The sequence below is a fragment of the Oncorhynchus nerka genome, linkage group LG12 (assembly GCF_034236695.1).
Source record: "Oncorhynchus nerka isolate Pitt River linkage group LG12, Oner_Uvic_2.0, whole genome shotgun sequence".
Lineage (NCBI taxonomy): Eukaryota > Metazoa > Chordata > Actinopteri > Salmoniformes > Salmonidae > Oncorhynchus > Oncorhynchus nerka.
The window spans coordinates 61,800,421-61,814,932 of NC_088407.1; the positions used below are offsets into that span (position 1 = coordinate 61,800,421).

A 14,512-nucleotide genomic window follows, 5' to 3' on the forward strand; every position below is an offset into this window, starting at 1 on the left:
ATCCTTAGAGCTCAGATGAGCCTCAGAGAAGTGGAACTCAAGTCTCCTCATTCACACAACGCCTATGGGCACAGGTCAACAACTGCAGTGCCATTACGACCAATAGGCAGAGTCAGTTTATGAACAGTGAGACAATGGTTGTGAATGGGCCCTGGGAGGAGACCTGCTCTCCATTAAACATGAGTCGCAGGGACTAGCGGCAGTGTAAACAGAGCCAACGATTACTCACCTTAGAGAAAGAGAGAGACTGAATGGATTCGCTCTGGTACTGCACTCACAGCAGACACATTTGCCAGTGTCCAATGTCCGGTTGGTGGCACAAGTGTTATTGCAGGATGGCACAAGACTTTGAATGGGGCCTACCTATTTCCGGGCAAACGTATTGCCGGTACATTTTGTGACTAAGGTTGGCAATGACAAGGCACTGAGAACACAGACCAGCTTTGTCCTAATAGGGCCCTGGATTACACTAATGGCTTCTGAGGCTAGCTTCTGACTAAAACGGCATATAGTGACAGAGGACACACACACACAAACACACACTGCCGTATTAAAGGCAGGAGAAAAGACAGTGGAGAAAATTACAGCTTTTAGCAGGTGAGGTGAAAAGTGCAGAGATGTGAATTTCTCATTACTGCACTCTCTTGCCAGTATGACCAGAGTGACACTGCCAAGTCTCTAAGCCTCTAGCAGAATTACAAGGCATTACAAGGCTCTGTTGCTCTCCTGCCTTCCTGGAGTAGGACGTTTGGAGACAATGGTTTTCTTTTCTAACTCTGAAATTCTCATATTCAATTATGCTTAGAAAAGAACTGAGTGGTCAGAGACAGATCGAGTTTTACCTGAACAGTTCATAAAGAAATCAATCATTATATATACGATGCTCATTTGCGCATATCATTCATAAAGTTCTTAAATCGCCCAAAATGTATCATGGAAACCCTATGAAAACTTTGAACGGTCTGAGACAGAGAGATGCAGTTTGTCACGTTCCACCTCATAACACAACTGTGTCAGGATGGCACGCGTTCAAAAAGGGATCATAGTATCATCAAGACACAATGAGAAATCGACATAGCGCTCTGAATGGCTTTTGCTGAGTCAGTTAGAAAGACGTCTTTGTGGTCTAATCTGATATGTCAATACCAGTGTAATAAAAATATATGTTTACATGTATTTATAGTTATATTAGCTTGTTAACAATACGAATCACAATAATCATACGTTTCAGTGTAATCATACAAATAACCATATTGATCATTTGTTATAACATTAGACGTACCCTCAAATATTTAGGCCAATTATATGCCCTATTGGTATATCGCAATAAACTGGATATGAATTGTAGCTTGAATAAAAATGAAAATAAATATTTAATTTGCGCTGTGTTCTGTGTAGAATATTGAAACATAGCATACCTGAGCAGGTGAAAACTGAAGTTGGAGCGTCACTGCAATCTGGATGACGAACGAGGCAAAGGGTTTCATTTCGTGTTTCTTGTCAGAAGGCCAGATGATGAAGTTTTACAATGTAAGCGATATCCTCCAATGTGCAGATAAGCGGAGCAGTGATTATTCTTCTCCAGTCCAGAGAAGAAATTGCAGCTGAGACACTTCTACCTCGTTCCTTCTTCAATAACGGCGAGGCAATGACCGCTCTCAATAGTAACCTGATGAAGTTGACCGAGCTACAGAAAAAGCCTCTCAGAACGTAAATTGATATATATTTGTATAATCTTATATGCAATTTTTAATTATTATTATTTTTAAATAATATTGTTTCCTTTTTTAAATAGGTTACAAAAATGTCACAGTAATACTGCACATAAAATATCCCTCCTAAACCAAACAATACTTTTACCAGAACGTGTCCAACAAATCAGCAAGTCGAAAAAAAATCTATAGATATTTTTCCAAAAGTTTACATATATGTTCCTTCCAAAAAGTGCACGAGGAGCTGCTGTCACACTTCGGTAACCTGGTTAATTTGAATGGTGGTATTTCGGTCTTGCTCTGTGCATTTCTTCGACAAAGTGACATTCTTGTCACTAATTGCCTCACTACCTCTCAACATGTTACCCATTTAAATCCCCTCCCCTCCAGTTTCCCTCAATCTCTCTCTAGTCGTGATACACTCCTCCTCTCCTCGGGAAATACTTCATGGAACTAGTGGAGGTATATGCTGTGTTCTTATGGTGTAGAGTTTTTCATCCATATACCCAGCTTCTTGATAACTGTATGAATCCTTTGACATGTGTTGGGCAGTTAAGGTTCTTCTCAACAATTTTATCATTGTTCAGGCCCAGAGACCAACATGGTCCCTAATTGTCAGGCTGTTAGGATTTAGACATTACAAATGTGCCAATTTCCAGAATAATGAGTGTCACTGATGACATTGTCATTAGAAAGGATACTATGCTCTTTGGCAGTCACTGTCAAACTATATAATCCACTCTGATCCCCCCCCCCCACCCCAACCCACCCCATGTGTGCAGTGCCATCAAATTTGATGCAAATAGTCTGATTTTGGGGAGACTGATTAGTACCACAATGCAAAAAAAACCAAAAAGATTAATGGTGTGCCACCAAAGCAGCTTCAGTAAGAGCATCTTATTGTTGGTGTTGTACAGTTTGTCCATTCCCAGCCTCTAGTGAAAGCGTTCCTGAAGGTACTCAGGACGTACAAAGTCACTTGAGCAAAGCAAACATTTATATTCCCTTTTTAGCAGGAGCATTTAATACCCTTCTCCATGGGTAAAGTTCAGGATCCAGGATGCATGGAGATTTTCTCTTTAAGAGAGATGGACTTTTCTATTTAGTTAGGTCTGAGAGACAGAGAGATTCCTTGACTGTTGACGCGCAGAGTTAATCTTCTGTATGGGACTCCTGTGTTTGCAGTAGCACAGGAATGCAAGGATTCTTCACTTGGCTTCCACACATTCCTCCAGCAGCCCTGAATGATTCCACCGCCGTCCACTATTGTACAGACCACACGTAGGATGATGGTGTTTGTAAACATTTCAGACACTCTGAGGAGTCCCAGCGATCCCCCCTAGCACCACCTACACACCCAGCCCAGCTCTATGGACCATGGGTCAGCGCAAATGGACATGCATGATAAACAACTCCTCAAACAGTACCATAGAATTACAACACATATATACTTACAATATATAATGATGTTTATATATGTATTTTAAGAACCTTTAAGGTAAACCACACATTTAGCTTCATATGGTTGTGCGTATATGAGTCAGGTAGATTATATCATGGAAACCATAGGTATGCATTTACATCATAGGGAAGATACCTTCTACCCTCATGACCACCTCTGGCCACTCCAGTTCAGACTGCCATATTCTTTCTTCATAGCAATAATAATCTTTATCTGTAGTTTTCCAAATATCATCCCTTCATTACCTAAACAGCACCCTGGACAGACTATACTCCCAGAATCTGCCAGAACACGATTATGGAAAAATGTAACTCAAAGATCTTTTGTGCATCTTTAGTATTCACACATTCAAAATCAGAAACATAAATTATATATTGGTGCCAAATGTGTCTGCATTTCTCTATGGAGGGTGTATCAAATTTAAGTGATTCGCTTTATTTTTTACATTTTCTAAAAGTACAGACACTGCGCTTCAAAATGCATCGTACACTTTAGTTGGATGCTGCTTTGAAAGTTGCTAAATTTATAATTCCTTTTAGGAGAAAAGGGCATTTTAAAAATGTTACACACTTGCTCCACGTTAATCCTTGGGAAACATGTATTTACAAAATGAATACTTTCACCAAACTGACAACATGGATTATCTGGACTGAACATTATCTCACCAAGTTCCGCCATTAGGCAAAACATTAACAGTGTCTGTGACTTGGAAGGAAGGGAACAAATATATTATGTCCTAAAATCATCCAATGCAATCACATTTACAATATCACAAATATCAGCACCATCAACCATGACTAGGGACTTTGTGTTTGTTTTCACAGGCGTTTTGCATAAAAGGAAAGAAAAATAAGTACAACCTGTGAAAATGAAGGGCTAAAAAACCCAAGTGGTCATCTCCTACAACAACAGTGGCCTTGGGCTGTGTTTGTTCAGAGGACAGACTCAAACACTCAGTACAGAGCTACGCCTCTGCTGGCTCACCATCTTGTCCAGTGATATATGCCTGTTTTTAAATGTGCACTGTCTGATAGGAGCTAATTAGCTCCCTCAGTATGTTTGCAGTATAAATATATGCTGACAGGACAAGCAAACGTGGTGAGAGTGACTGGGCTCTAAAGGCAGATGAATCTTTATGCTGTCCTTCGTCCCCTGAAACAACCCTGGGTCCTGCAGTGCTTTCGCTCAATACATAGTGCTGGAGGTTCAATGTTATTCTTGTGCTCTCTTGTCCAATGTCAAACATTCTGACGCCTGTCTGTGTGTTTAGACAAGAGAAAGTCTAATTCCTGCTCTGATCATACATTTGGTATGAGTAAAATGGAACTGGGGTTTATTTTCAAGAACTTCAAATAATGAATAGAAGTCAAGGACTGTCTGTAATGACAAAACATATTTTAAGCCAAGTTCACAGTTCAAGTAATAAACCTTAACGTATTAAATGTGGGTGATAAGCCTGTAAAACTGTCACAAACGGAGTAGTCAATGGAAAATGAGCTGCTTCCTCCACAGTATGTGGATAAGTGACAGATAATCTAGGAGACCATTAAGAGCAGAAAAGTTATTAATTATTCCCAATCTCAAAGATTCATTAAATAAGATGTAACAAGTCCATGATTATTTTGTCAAGGAATTTGGGATAAGTGATATTAAAAAAATCCTAACTAAAACTCCATAGTAATAGGCCTTGTGAGGAGTGCTCCAGTAGAACGTAGTGCAGAAGATTGTCAGGTCAATGTGTAGTACACTCTGTAGTGGCTATTGATGTTCTGAAGACCAAATGGGTGGCTTGCAGGAACTGGGGTGCCGAAGTAAGAACATTTCCTCCTCGTTGTTGACCCCTCATTTTCCCAGATTGCAGAGAAAAAGGTAAACAGATGAACAACATTAATGACGTCCATTCATCATTGTTAGGGCAGCTCTGGTTTCCTCCATGGTGGGCCCTTTAGGGAGGAGGTGGCCAGGGAACCCCTCCTGCCATTTCAGAGGACTGATTGATAGTACAGAGATCTCCTCAGCTCCTGAGATATAGGATCAACCATGGGTAAGTCATTGCAGTAACTCCTATGGTACATTGTGGTCTTTTGTTGATGATATGGCCCGTGGACAATAAAAGGCTGTGGAATCCCTTATTATAGTATGGCGCACTGAAGTTCTTGTTGGGTAAATGTGGTCTTCAGTTCCAAAAACAGTATGATCTATAAAGAGAAGCAAAACTAAGGAAATGGTTACTCAAGAGGACTCTCTGATGATTCAGAGTTGTATCATATCGGTGAGGCCTGACCGGGCCAACACTCAACCACCTGGCCAGCAACTCAACAGGATATTACATCATCCTATCACCAGACCCTGTCTTCCTGCCATTAATTGGCCCAGACACTCTTGACATGTTTTGTCCCCCAAACACTGTTGAAAAACCATGATATAGTGGCAGGGGGGGTAAATGCACCAGTCCTGAGTAAAAATCTGCTTATTGTTGCTTAAGGTGATTACCATTATTTCATTTGAACCACTTCAAATCCTGTTTACACTTCCGCGTCACATCTTCAAGGTTGTCAGGTGTCATCCTGTTTTCATGCATGGTCTATTCTGTCCGAGTATTGTTTCCCTCATAAGGATGTCCGGCACAACACTTGTTGTAGGAAGTTATTTTAGTCATAAGGTGTTAAACAGCGTTAACTAAATAGAAAAATCAAAACAGGGTTTTCCCTGATTTGAGCTTTAACTTGAGGATTGTGTAACGTGATGCAGCTGTGACTTGGACAACACAGCTCCAATCATCCACAGTGAACACAAGCCAAGAGGGAAGATGTTCAGTATTCTGGAAACATCCACAGAAATATTGGCTCTGTTCTTCAGTCTTCATCTGAGAAGCAATTCTAGGGACCTGCAGCTGTGCAATGTCTGTGCTGAACTACCAGTACTGGTGCGATACACTAGCAAGATTCACCAAATTCTCTATGTGCAGCATACCACCCTGCATCCCACTGCTGGCTTGCTTCTGAAGCTAAGCAGGGTTGGTCCTGGTCCATCGCCTAGATGGGAGACCAGATGCTGCTGGAAGTGGTGTTGGATGGCCAGTAGGTGGCACTCTTTCCTCTGATCTAAAAAATATATATCCCCAGGGTAGTGATTGGGGACATTGCCCTGTGTAGGGTGCAGTCTTTTGGATGGGATTTTAAATGGGTGTTCTGACTCTCTGTGGTCACTAAAGATCGCATGGCACTTATTGTAAGAGTAGTGGTGTTAACCCCGGTGTCCTGGCTAAATTCACAATCTGGCACTCAAACCATCACAGTCACCTAATCATCCCCAGTGTACAATTGGCTCATTCAGCCCTCCTCTCCCCTGTAACTATTCCCCAGGTTTTTGCTATAAACGAGAATGTGTTCTCAGTCAACTTACCTGGTAAAATAAGGGTTAAAAAAATACAATCTATGAGCAGTTCAGTTCCTCTGATAGCCCTCTCCACTCCAGTGAGCCCTCCTGTCTTTGTGAGGCTGTTCTCTCTAGCTGAGCCTGATGAGGACCTGCAGCAGAGCAGAGGAACTTTCAGAGGGAATCCCAAGTGTTTTTCTAAGATAGAGTTTCATGACTTGCACCAGCCAGCCACGGTGAAGGACGCAGCATGCGGTTGGTCAGCCAGAGGAGGAAAAACCGCTTTCAGAGTGAGTTATCATGGCTCGTGTTGATGCGACTGGTAAAAGCCGTTAGATTTATAAATGAGGAGCCAGTGGTGGATAGTTGCCGAAGCAATCCTAGTCTCCCACAGTCAAAGAGCAGGTTATAATTCATCACGGCCATGATGATATGCTCAACTCCATTAAGAGGTAACACATGTCCAGAACAGACAGGAGTCCATGTGGAGAAGGGGAACATGTTTAACTTCCAGCTGGGCTGGGGCCGCTGCCGAGTAAATGAGATGTTCTAAACATCATTCTTCTGCTATAACAACCTGATCAAAACATGTAATAAAACACCAGGTGCTAAGTATATAAACATTGTATACACAGTTTTTTGTTGTACAACAGCAGGTGTACTGAGGAATATAGAATAAAGCTGTAGATTGCTTTATAAACATGATTCTTCATCAGCTCTATAACTTGAACGGAGGTCATTTTTGGAGGGCAGTATGAATGTGTTGACATACGATAAGGATATGAGGAAGTAAACGTTTTGATACTGTTGATTATACTGAGATTGATTGTCATAGAGATTAGATTTATTTCTGAATGTGAGAGACACTTAAAAAAACATGGAATTAGTCAAAGAGCAGTTAGATTCAATAGACGGCAGTCCCACCAGAGCACTGCTGTTTATTTTTCCTGGGGAGAAAGTTTTTTTTTTACGCTCAAATGAGTTTATCCTCTGGGGTTAAATGGAAGAGTTTCCTCAGAAACACACACATCTACCCATTAAATAAACCTGAATAAATTAAAGGGGTAATCTACAGTTGCTACATCCATTTCTGGACGTATTGATTCTTGAAAAATATAACCTATAAATGACTCATGAGCTATAGTTCAACTGTTGTATCCCGGCAGAACCCAAAATGCAAGCTTGTTTTACTCCAATGTTTGTAAAAAATAAAAAAAAGGAAAATAACTCTATAGCCTCAAGACATTGTAAAAAAAATATACACTACCGTTCAAAACTTTGGGGATACTTAGAAATGCCCTTGTTTTTGAAAGAAAAGCAAATTTCTTGTCTATTAAAATAACATCAAATTAATCAGAAATATATAGAGGTCTGTAATTTTTTATCATAGGTAGACTTCAACTGTGAGAGACGGAATCTAAAACAAAAATCCAGAAAATCACATTGTATGATTTTTAAGTAATTAATTTGCATATTATTGCATGACATAAGTATTTGATCACCTACCAACCAGTAAGAATTCCGGCTCTCACAGACCTGTTGGATTTTCTTTAAGAAGCCCTCCTGTTCTCCACTCATTACCTGTATTAACTGTACCTGTTGGAACTCATTACCTGTATAAAAGACACCTGTCCACACACTCAATCAAACAGACTCCAACCTCTCCACAATGGCCAAGACCAGAGAGCTGTGTAAGGACATCAGGGATAAAATTGTAGACCTGCACAAGGCTGCGATACAGGACAATAGGCAAGCAGCTTGGTGAGAAGGCAACAACTGTTGGCGCAAATATTAGAAAATGGAAGAAGTTCGAGATGACGGTCAATCACCTGTATGAAGGAGTGGGCCAAAATCCCTGCTGCAGTGTGTGCAAACCTGCTCAAGAACTACAGGAAACGTATGATCTCTGTAATTGCAAACAATGGTTTCTGTACCAAATATTAAGTTCTGCTTTTCTGATGTATCAAATTCTTATGTCATGCAATAAAATGCAAATTAATTACTTAAAAATGATACAATGTGATTTTCTGGATTTTTGTTTTAGATTCCGTCTCTCACAGTTGAAGTGTACCTATGATAAAAATTACAGACCTCTACATGCTTTGTAAGTAGGAAACACTGCCGATTTTGCAGGTTATCAAATACTTGTTCTCCCCACTGTATATATATCATGCATGGTCAGTCCTTGCATCTGAAACTAGAACGCGTCACAATCTGACTAATGATGCTGATGTCTGTTCGTGGTTACAACATGTTCAACTGACCCTGTTCTAACTCCCTATTTTCATAAAACAGATCGCTGCACCAATAGCAGTGATCGTGACCTTAAAGATCATCATCACAGTAAGTGGTAAAGGTCAGATGACTTGGGGCTTGATCAGTGAACATTTCAAGCGCTTACAGTATCATCATGAATACCAATGGAGGCCTCGTACCCTGTCTCTAACGAAGAGGTGTCCCTAATTCACACATTAACACTGTGTGTTTATTGATGACAAACTCTGTGGGGAGAAGTGCTGAAATGAGAGATGGACTATCCAACAGGAGCCTGAGGAGAGAGAGAGAGAGAGAGAGAGAGAGAGAGAGAGAGAGAGAGAGAGAGAGAAGAAAGTAGGACATGGCCTGAGCAAGTGTGAGGTGAAATCCATCCCTGAACTAGTGTTTACACAAACTGAAGCCAAGAAAAATTGTGCCTTAACAGTTATTTATGTGTAGAGAAATACATTCCCTCAAATAGCTATAGCTTGTAGAACACAGCACATCAGTTAAGGGAAGGGGAGCAGGGAGAGGGTGGACGGGGGTCAAAGCTGGGGAAGGTTAATAACTTAGAATGATAAACTATACAACCAGGCTGATGGGAATTTGGTAGTAGTGCCATCTATTATCAGGACTCAATTCACGTCCGCTTGCTGCTCCACGGCTACTGTGCACTTGCTAGACAGTGGTTTTCATTACTCCTGACCATGTCTGTTTGTTGTTGTATGCCTGGTTGTAAGCGTCTGGTCGTGGAGCATGGAGCATGGCTGCCAGGCAGATAGTAGAGAAAAGCAGTCCCAGATGGCTGTGTGCCTGGAAGGGACAGCTAAATGAGACCACCAGGGTGGATAAACAACAGGACACCGACACAGGGCCGTTGAACCGATGGGATGCACATGGCAGTATATGAACCATGCTAAAGCAAATGCTAAGGGTAAAGATGGCAAATATTTGTGACTGCAGGTCACACCCTGATCTGTTTCACCTGTCCCTGTGATTGTCGCCACCCCACCAGGTGTTGCTTATTTCCCCCAGTGTATTTATCCCTGTGTTTCCTGTCTCTCTGTGCCAGTTCATCTGGTATGTTTAATCAAGTCAACCAGCGTGGTTTTCCCCGTACTCCTTTTCTATTGTCTTTTGCTAGTCTTCCTGGTTTTGACCCCTGCCTGACTCTGGACTACTTTCCCGCCTGCCTGATCATCCTGCCTGCCCTGACCTTCAATCTGCCTGCCCTTCGGTACCTATTGGACTCTGAACTGGTTTTGACCTTTTGCCTGTAAACGACCATTCTCTTGCCTACCCCTTTTTGGATTAATAAACATTGTAAGACTCCGTCCATCTGCCTGAGGAAGGCTGGGCTTGTGAGAAAGGAGGGGCCTGTCCTGAGGTTCTCAGTGCCTCTCTACTGGCCCAGCCTGGACTCCTCTCTGACCCTCTGTCTCTGTCTGACTCAGCTAAACAGGAAACACACATATTCATGATTAGAAATGAATCACATGTGAGTAAAATCACCCATGAAATTCAATATAAATCCAACATGAAATACAATCTAATTATTCAGAAATCAAAATGATGCATGTTTCAAGGTGTGTTTGCCAAGAACGATCAAAAACCTGTCTGTTCTACATTGGTGCGTCAATGAAGTAATTTGATTAAAGTGATTTGCAGGCTGTTGGGAACAGAAGCTGATCAATGTCACCTGGTCCAGGATATCACCCAAAACCCTTCAGTTCCCTTATTACGTTTTCAGAGATTTTAGTAATCCGCAGAGCTGAGGGATCTGATGCTGAGCCGGTCTCTTTTCCAGCAGCCAACTGTGAGGTTGCTGTATCGTCAGCCTGCTGTTATGTAGGCCTACAACTGGGCGGCCATCTTATCTGTAAAACCAGAACATGCCAGTAATCTCATGTGTTATCACATATCATGAACTCCTTCGGACAGTGCAAGTCTGGGAGAGACACAGAGAATCACAAGCACTAGCAGTGGTGAGTGTTGAAATTGTATCACTGTTCTGTGCAACCTGAGCTGTCACTATGCTAAGAGAGAGCTTGTGGTTGATTGAAGCTAAGAAGGAGCTGTGTTTGACACTCCCTGCAGAGAGAGAGAGCGACAGGGCAACACTTGGGGCATGAGTGTGTGTTTTGGGGGCAGTCAGAGTTTTGTTGGGGGGGGGGGGGTATTCTGGGGACCACAAGGGGAGTGGGCGACATTGAATGGATGCAGGCTACAGCCCCCCACATCCCGCTGCCTCTGACTCTTCAGCGAGGAGTGTGTGAGAGAGTGAAAATAAGCAGTGCTAATCAGGGGAAAATAAACAGAGCAGCACCCCTGAGCGTCGTGGTAACAGGAGAGGGCTGTGGCCAAGTCAGGCAGAGTCAATGTGTCACACATGTTGAACACTACATGTGGCCACCTACCACACCACACAACCAGCCCATTTATTAATCAATTCACTGACCTGGATTGTATCCAGGGATGCGTAGAGGAAGAGAATGCAAATAACTGCACAATTCACAGTGCAAAGACATGATACAAGACCAATTCAATCATTAATGGTGTGAAATCTCTAAATCAAGCCACAAAACTGGTTTAGGAGTTGGAGTTAGGGTGTGAATAGCATAATAAGGCTTAAGTATGTCTGGCAATGTTAAATTCAGGCAGCAGACAAAGCAATAAAGAGTATGCATCATGTTGCCACGGTGCCTGCTGTCACCAATATCCAACTCACAATAAGAGCTCACAATCAGCCAAGACCTCTACACATTATTCCTTTGTGCCATTGTCTCACCCATACATTATCTATCCCAGGGAGTGTGTCACTACAGTTCTGGCTAGGGTTCCGTTCATCCTGGCGGAGGGGGTCACAGTGGAACTGGGCCAACAAGGCCAGAGGGAGCTCGCTTACGATGTCGGAGCCTCCGAGGAGCCAGGCTGCTATATCTGAGGGACTCCAGCCAAATCTCCAGGATCAGGGGAATTTTCCCATCGAGATGAGAAACAGATGTGTGTGTGTGTCTCTCTCTCCTCACAGCCGGACCTACTCTATCCTCCTCTTCCATCCCCCCTCCATCCCCCTCTGTCCCCCTTCGTCCCTCCAGGCCCCAGGAGGGACATGGGAGGAACATGAGCACCATGGGAAGGATGGTTGTCCCCAGACCCCGGCACATGACGGAGGAGCCTTTCTGTGGGAGGCATGGACCTTAAGGTAGCTGTGAGCGCATGGAGCCGGGCCAAAAGCTTCCTACTTTCTCATGGAAAACACAAACAAGGCTGTTATATTAAACGTCATGTTTTGCAGATTCCCACTTAAGATGAATAAATTCTGTCTGGTTCTAGGTAGACAGGGTTTCCAAAAATGCATCCCTGACTTCATTTTTCAGTTTCCAGTATTGATCTAGCACGTGAACTCTGACCTCTGGTGTAGTGAGGATGTATGGAGATCAGAGGGCCAGTGGCTTGGCCGCTGCTGTACCAATCCCCTCACCCCCCTGACTGCCCATCCCCAGGGCCTGTACCACCCCCTACCACCCACTTCTAAAGTCTGTGGCCCATTCCTGCACCTGCAGCCCCCCATGGGTCGCGCCCCCTGCTCCCCTAGAGTTCATCCCCTAGGCTACAGCCTCTGTGTGACTCAGCAGTGACGTGCATGGCCTGGCTCACAGCGTAAACAGACAGAGAGAGGGACTGCTGTGGAGCCGTCATATGTGCAGCGGTCACAGGGTGTTGGACCAGGGTTTGTAAACAGAGCTGGAGGAGGAACATCATCTCCCTGTGGAGTACAGACTCTCAGACAGACAGAGAGACCGAAGTGATGGAGAGAAAACATAGGGATGAGATGCTCTATAAATCCTATAATCATAGCTGCTTAATCTCCAAATTGCCATGTTGAATCAGGATAAGGGGTTACCCTCATGAAAATACTGCTTACAGATAACATGGGATTGTTTAAACAATAAGTATGGTTCATGTTGTGTACTGTACATGTCCTGAGAATATATCAAAAAGGAGTATCCATTTTTCAATGATTGATTCGTACCTATCATTACCACAACTCAATGTTATAGGGAACTGTTAGTTCTCATACAAGGCACAATAGAAGAGGTCAGAGGGTATTCTAGGGCATCTCAGTTAGTTTATATGGCCAGAGGTCTAACTATCAGGAAACAGATGTAACATCTGGCCCACATCTGCAACACAACCAAACTTTGGAACAACGAGAATGTACTGCAATCTGGAACAGGTGCTTTATGGTTGACTCCCAATGAAATACATGGACATAACTGAACTGTTTAAAACACCAGGAGAATCATATTCATTTCAATTCCAGACAATCAGGACAGGACTGAAAGTAGAGCTCTTTTTAAGGCAAATGTCAAATAATTTCATATTGACAAACATTCTTGAGCAGATTATTTGACAAATGAAAATTCATATATGCATCTGTTATACAAAAGGGCATAACTTCATCCACTGTTGATGTGAAATAACCACAATATTGATAGTGGGAATTAAACCAAATACACTCAATACTCCAAGTAATGTTTGCCAACTTTCTCCACTCCACTGGCTCCTCTTCTCAGAGCACCAGCTCCAAACGGAATGGGGTGGAGGGGGATAAACTCCAAGTCATGGTTGAGGGTTACTGAGGATTCCCATCTAAAGCCTTGCAGTGTGTTAATAAGGCTGTGCTGACACTGAGTCGCTCTGTGTTTAGGCAGAGTTGAATGGTCAGGATTAAGGAGAGGCTGGTGGTGTTACGGTGCCCCCCCCCCCCCCCTTCCTCCTCCGATCTGCACTCATACTGGTGCCGATAAGATGAGGGTTTGAAAGCAAGAGCCCTGTTAGGCCAGCCTGCAGGAAGTGCTCAAATGGCTTTCATGTCAACGTAAAGTGCCAAGTCTAAATGGCACAATCAGTTACATAGCAGAGCTGTGATTAAATAGGGGCCTGACAGACACTTTACCACGCCCACTTACTCAAAGCCCCTGGCCCGTATGGATTATGGTCCTTTTAGCAGCAAAGAGGCCTAGATTACACTGGATCATATCAAACACTTACCAACAAGTTGCAGTGAGATTTTTCAGTGAGATGCGAAAGTCACGTAGCTGTGCTTAGGAACAGGTTTGTGGAGCTGATAGGGAACAGGTGAACTTGTGAGTACAAACGTCATCATACTGAAGCAAGGTAATTAGCAATCAAACCAACCAAGGAAGAACAAGACGCAAAGCAAGGATAACCATTTAATTTACTGGAATATCAGAAAAAAACAATATATCACGATTAGTTGACCCTGCTCCTTGCTGGCAAAGAGTGAATTTAAGTAATCTGAAACCTACACCTAAGGACTAATGACCACCTCCCAAAATCAGAGTTAGCTGTGCCTACATCAAAACACGCACTGACCATGTCAGATACTAATAGACAGTGTACATCTTTACCAAAGCTTCCCATGGTAACAATCTCCATCTCCCCACAAGTGATTGCTGGGTAAAGTAGTTCAGTGTAGTTCAGTGTAGTGTAGTAGCCTCCACACCAGGAGCATGCAGCAGCTGGAGATTGTCAGAGCCAGGCTGCAGTGTCCATGAGGACCATGTTAATGGGGTCTTAATCACCTTTACAGATGGGTCATAGAGGGACTTCCTCTGGGCTAGCTCCACTCTCCAGCTTGTAGCCTCAGCACAAATGGTGGCACAGCACAGCTCTG

At 43.0% G+C, this 14,512-nt stretch overlaps 1 protein-coding gene across 1 annotated transcript in view; it reads right to left on the minus strand.

Moving 5' to 3' along the window:
• Positions 1 to 2,059, minus strand: part of pgfb (placental growth factor b) — a 31,055-nt gene extending 28,996 nt beyond the window's left edge. Inside the window, exon 1 of the mRNA XM_029675446.2 lies at positions 1,419 to 2,059. Within this exon, the coding sequence (XP_029531306.1) occupies positions 1,419 to 1,487 (69 nt within the window). The 5' untranslated portion in view covers positions 1,488 to 2,059. The remainder of the gene's footprint in view (positions 1 to 1,418) is intronic.
• Positions 2,060 to 14,512: the final 12,453 nt, after the last annotated feature.